This window comes from Lineus longissimus, chromosome 19, assembly GCF_910592395.1.
Source record: "Lineus longissimus chromosome 19, tnLinLong1.2, whole genome shotgun sequence".
NCBI lineage: Eukaryota > Metazoa > Nemertea > Pilidiophora > Heteronemertea > Lineidae > Lineus > Lineus longissimus.
In genome coordinates this window covers 5,067,133-5,073,487 of record NC_088326.1, presented here as the reverse complement: position 1 = coordinate 5,073,487, position 6,355 = coordinate 5,067,133, and the positions used below count along the sequence as shown (strand labels likewise).

General features: G+C 43.3%; 1 protein-coding gene across 1 annotated transcript; it reads left to right on the top strand.

Annotated features, from left to right (window-relative positions):
* The first annotated feature begins 1,199 nt into the window (after nt 1-1,199).
* LOC135503426 (uncharacterized protein K02A2.6-like) lies at nt 1,200-4,943 on the top strand. Its single transcript, XM_064797002.1, has one exon. It carries the CDS (start codon nt 1,200-1,202, stop codon nt 4,941-4,943), a length of 3,744 nt encoding a protein of 1,247 aa, XP_064653072.1.
* Nucleotides 4,944-6,355: the final 1,412 nt, after the last annotated feature.

Below are 6,355 nucleotides of genomic sequence, written 5' to 3'. Positions count from 1 at the left end.
TGTTTCATTAGCAGTAACATTGACTGTCTTAAAATGGTCTACCCAATCATAAAATATTGAGAATCCAGAATTGTACTTGTTACTCAATTGACTAGCAATCATTTTGTTGGTTACGGTATCATATTCAAAACAAATATTCTCTAGTTTGTAGCCCATGCTAGCTGTGGTTGTGGTGACTATGATTTCCTCCTTTGGTGCTAAAGTTATTTCAATGATAACATCTTCTTGAATTGGAAACTTGTAAAATGGAGCATGATGATGGAATAGTTCAAAATCTAATGGTATTTTGTACTTCTTGTCAAACACTTTCTTTAAAGTCTTTTCATTAGCTGTTTCTCCAGTGACATCAGCTTCAGCGACTCCTGATCTTAATTCTCTAAGATTTTCTGATTGAATACCCTGAAAAACTCTATCATTTCTTTCTTCTTCTGTAAACCACAGATCTTTAAATGTAGAATAATGACTGTATTCGTCAAGGTCAAATATCTGCTCTGTTCCCCACTTAACCACCATCTTTGAGATTAGGTTTCTACCAAGATTATTTACAACACTATTTTTAGAATTACCAGAAATGGTTACATCAGCAGACAGATAAAGAGATTTAGGTACAAAGAATGTATTCTCTCGCAATGCCGGTATTCTAACATACAGTGTTTCTTTGGGGTTAGCAGATGATGGGTTATGAGTAATGATATGATGCTGCCTCTCAGCTTTCAAACCAAGTGGAATATTATGTGCCCTTTCGGTATTTAATAAATATCCTGTTGCCATTTTCTATTTATTTACTAGTAAAATTATGTACATGCAGTGAACAGTGCCAACCTCATATATCAGGTAAAATGCACGGAAAAAAGCTATTGACGTGTACTTTCTGTTGGAATACAGTAAGTCATGATTACATTAACCCATTGAACTCTAGTATTCCCTTACCATTTCCCTGACCATTTCATTGCAACGCTTCACTGGGAATCTAATGAATGATAGAATATATGTATTGTGGTGTCTGGTTCTTAGGGGTTTCTAAGCTAATTTGAGACAAAAAGGCCTGTAAGGGCTTTTGTTAAAATAGCTTAGAATTACCTACATTCCTACCACCACAATACATATATTCTACCAACTATGAGAAGGCATTACGTACACTAAATGCACACTTCGTACACAAGGTTAACGAACCATACGAAAGACATGTGTTTCGGGCTATGCAGCAGGAAGCAGACGAAACTGTGGATCAATTCGTGGCAAGGCTGCGTAGACAGGCACAGTTTTGTAACTTTACTAACATTGATGCGGATATTCGGGATCAGGTTATCGATAAATGTAAGTCATCCAAACTTCGTAGGAAACTCCTAGAAAAAGTTGATCTGACTCTAAAGCAAGCACAGGACTTGGCAAGAGCTCTAGAAGCGGTCGATTACCAAATGAAGTCAATGGACCTAGGCACTAGTGAAAAAGCTGACTCAGGTGCAAGCTCTAGTGCTGACTCTGTAAATCGTGTTTCACACTCGTCCAAGAGGGGGAGTGCCAGTGGCGGCAAGCCCAAGCATGATTACAGAGGGCCCAAAGGTGGTCAAAAAGGGCAGAAGAAAGGCAAATGTTATCGTTGTGGCAACGAAGGTCACTTTGGTAAAGATGATTGTTGTCCTGCTAAAAATGTAGAATGTCGTAAATGTGAAAAGATGGGACATTTCGCCAAGGTTTGCAGAACAAAGCAAGGCCACAAGAAGCAGTATCACGTGACTGAGTCCAAACGGGATTCAGCTGACGAGGAGCTGTATTCGATATATTCGGCGAGAGATTCAAGTTCAGAAATTCAGGTCGATGTTGGTGTGTCAGGCAAAAATGTGCAATTCACCGTCGACACTGCCGCATCAGTGTCAGTCATTCCGCATGAGTTATATCAGGAAAAATTCAAGGATGTGTTGCCATTGTCTCCAACCAATGTGAAATTGAAAAGCTATTCCGGTGATGAAATTCCAGTCATGGGCGAATTTAAGGTCGAGGTTTGCTACAATGGGCAAACGGCTTCGCTCCCTCTGTACGTCACCAAAGGCGAAAGAGTAGCATTGTTTGGGCGCAATTGGCTTAGTGTGATCAAGCTAGATTGGCATCGTTTGTTCAGTGTGATGTCACTCACAAGTGATCCTGAAATTCAGAAAGTGTTAGATAAGTACCCTCATGTGTTCTCAAATGAGATGGGTACCATCCGTGGCTACAAGGCCGATATTCGCTTGAAAGAATCATGTAGTCCGGTGTTCAAGAAAGCTAGGCCTGTTCCATATGCTCTAAGGGAGAAAGTAGGCCTAGAGTTAGATAGATTAGAGAAAGCGGGTGTGTTGGAAAAATGTACCACAAGTGAATGGGCATCACCCATTGTTGTTGTATCTAAAAGTGATGGACAGATTAGGATCTGCGGAGACTATAAAGTGACAATAAATCCGCTGATAGAGGATAATGCGTATCCATTACCAACCTCAGAGGACTTGTTTGCAACGCTAGCCGGTAGTGAGGTATTCTCAAAGATTGACCTCAGCCATGCATACCAACAGTTGGAATTGACGGAGAATTCGAGGGAACTCTGTACTATAAATACGCATCAGGGATTATATAGATACAGAAAACTACCATTCGGGATTAAATCAGCGCCCTCTATATTCCAATCCGTGATTGATAGAATCCTAGGAAACCAGAAGGGTGTGGCAAGCATTCTCGATGACATTCTCATTGGGACCAAGATTCCCGAGCACGTGGATAGCCTGGACACAGTGCTAAAGCAGTTGGCAGATCACAATGTGGTTGCCAAAAGACCTAAATGCAAATTCAAAGTTCCAGAAGTGTCCTACTTTGGACATATGATAAACGCTGAAGGTCGCGCATGCATGAAATACAAGGTTGATGCAATTCTGAATGCGAGAAAACCGGAGAATGTATCCGAACTGCGTACATTTCTAGGGATCGTGGGGTATTATGGGTCGTTCATACCCAATATGTCGACCAAGTTCGCCCCGCTATACAGGTTGTTGCGCAATAATACTCCCTGGCAGTGGTCTCATGAGTGTGATGAGGCGCTGCAAAGTGTTAAAGACGAACTGACTAGTGATCGTATCTTGGTTCATTACGACCCTGCTAAGCCTCTCATCTTAGCTACCGATGCTTCGCCCACAGGAGTTGGAGCTTTGATTTCGCACCGCATGGAAGATGGATCCGAGAGACCGATAGCTTTTGCGTCGCGATCATTGACCGATAGCGAGCGTAATTATGCGCAAATTGAAAAAGAGGGACTTGGAATCATTTATGGAGTTAAGAAATTCCATAAATATTTGTATGGCAGAAAATTCGAGTTGATTACAGATCATGAGCCGTTGACTACCATATTTGGACCAAAGACTGGGGTACCGACCCTAGCTGCGCTCAGATTGCAGAGATGGGCTCTGATACTAATGGCCTATGACTATACCATACATTACCGTCGATCAAAGGATCATGCAAATTCTGATATGTTGTCGCGCTTCCCAGTAGATGACTGTCAAACTGCTACTGAGTTGAAAATCAACTATTTCAGTATGGTTGATGAACTACCAGTTTCTGCGGAGGACATTAGTGAGCAAACTAGGAAAGATCCGATCTTGTCACGTGTGTATCACTATGTCATGCATGGATGGCCAGACCAAGGGAAAGATCCGGACATAGTCGAGTATTGGAAACGTCGAGATGAACTTTCCGCGGACCAAGGCTGTCTGCTATGGGGAATTCGCGTGGTGATTCCGCCTAAGTTCCGTAGTCGCTTGTTAAAGGAGCTACATCATGAACATTTTGGGATGGTTCGCATGAAAGCGATGGCAAGAAGTTATCTATGGTATCCTGGTATCGATGTGGATATCGAAGCGCTGGTTAAATCCTGTGACGCGTGTCTTGCTTTCCAAAGCAACCCAGGACCAGTACCATTGATTCCATGGCCATACCCAACCAAGTTTTGGGAACGTGTGCATATTGACTTTGGATACCTTGAACAGTTGAACTATTTGCTGCTAGTTGATGCTCATAGCAAATGGGTTGAGATTGAACTGATGTATCAGAACACCACTGCTGAGAAAACCGTTGATGTCTTACGCAGTTGGTTCGCGCGCTTCGGTCTACCGATAGAATGCGTCTCTGATAACGGCCCTCAATTCATATCGCAGGTGTTCGAAGATTTCTGTAGCAGAAATGGGATTAAGCACACACTCTCACCCCCATACCACCCTCAGACAAACGGGGCTGCTGAGAACATTGTCAAGGAAGCAAAGAAGGCTTTCAAGAAACATTACTATGCAGAAAGGAAGGGTTCAGAACCCAAATTGTCGGCAAAGCAACGCGTCGATGATTTTCTTCTTACATACCGCAGTACACCGCATTGTACAACGGGTCAGTCGCCCGCTGACTTAGTTCTGAAACGTGGACTTAGAACCCGTTTTTCTATCCTCAGACCAGACTTGAACAAGTCTGTGACTCAGAAGCAACAGAAGATGGTGGACATTCATGATCAACGTGGAGTGAAAATGCGTACATTCAGTCAAAACGAGGTCGTGCGCGTTAAGAATACGAGGGGAGGAGGAAATGTGAAATGGCTCCCTGGTAAAGTGGTGAAAGTGCTTGGACCACAGTCATATGTCGTTCGCGTTGGATCTCGCAACCGCTATGTTCATGTTGATCATTTGCAGAAAAGTGGCGAAACTGAACCTGCAAGGTTAGAGTCTGAAGGACCGCCGGCCGCTCCTATTGTGGAAGTTGTGTCACCCGATCCTGTGGACACTCCTACTCCGGGTTCTTCTGTTGGTAGTGCATTGGCACCGGTATCTAACCCCAATGTGTTAAACGAGCGTTCTGAGGTTGGTGGAACTTCTCCAAGATACCCAAGACGAGCAAACCGGAAAGGACCAGACAGACTGATTGAAAGTCATGGGTGAGAGTAGTGACACTCACTGACAGTCGATGGGTTAGTTATGATCATGGGTGTTTTCAGAGTTTGTTGATAATCACTGTGTAAGTTGGGACATTGGGCATCTTACAGTTCTGATTGTGTGTTGTTTTTTCCTAGTGTTCATTACAGGATTCATCACAGGATTTACTACTTGTGATTTACTATTTTTGTGATTATCATTGCATTGTACTATCTTGGTAAAATCAAGCTATTTGAGCTACAGGGGTTTTGATCTCCTAGGTGATTATGTTGGTAACAGTTTTGAAACTGAGGATCATAGCCTCTGTTAGTAGTCATGTGTTGTATGTGTTTTACCCAGGTTAGGGTATTTGGTTTTGATACGTTTATAAAGAACACTGTACTAAGTTCCAGGTACAAGGTAATTTCAAGAGACTTTAGAGATATCATTGAGTACGGTAATTTGAGACAACGATGGGAGCATTGGTTGGACTGATGTATGCTTGTAGTAGGTCTTTAGGAGGGAGGAATGTAGTGCACTGAGAGCTGTTCATAATTGGCGCCTTGTATCTTGTTGTCCCTACTGCGGCTGCGCAGTAATAATAAAGTTGTTACATGATGGCTGACTTGCGAGTTGGGTCGAGTCTGTTCACGGTCCATCTAAAACCGATTTATCCGGAACTCGAAGGCGTCCCTGCCGAGTTCTAGCCCTCCGGATAATACAATATCAATTAACCCCTGAAGCCCAGGGACACTTGAGGCCATAAGGTTTACATCATCAGCATATGCAAGCTAATTGAATAAAAACTGGGAAACACGCACACCAAAACCTGAGGCAGAAAGTTCTTTAAGTAAATCATCAGTGAACATGATAAAAAGAAGAGGGGGTAGAATACTCCCCTGACGAATCCCCCTGGCTACTCTAAACTTTTCAATATAATATCCATTCCACACAACCAGTGTTCTAAGGCGGGAATACCATTCATACAAAGTGACCCAATGGTTCAGAGGGATACGAGGTAGTAGCATATGCAATTAGATGCCATCATACCAAATACAGTGGAACCCCGGTTGGCGACCACCTCAGTAACGCGACCACCCCGCCAACGCGACCACGATTGTCCGGTCCCGAATGGTTTCCTCTCTAATTACCATTAAGAGACCCCCGCTAAGACGACCACACCGGTACCCCGCCCGCGACCACTGGCTTGGCCGGTCCCAAACTGAAAATCAACCCCGCTAACCCGACCACCAGGCCTAATTGCCGTAATCGGTCGCGACCGCGGCATAGTAATTAGCACCTCGCTGCCAAGCTTTGTTGAGACGGGGACAATGGCCATGGGAATACATATGAAAACAAAAAATACAATGTGATTTTGCAGGTATGATCAATTGTATAAGTGTAAATGAATAAATAAACTTTCCTTTTCTAACGTTTTC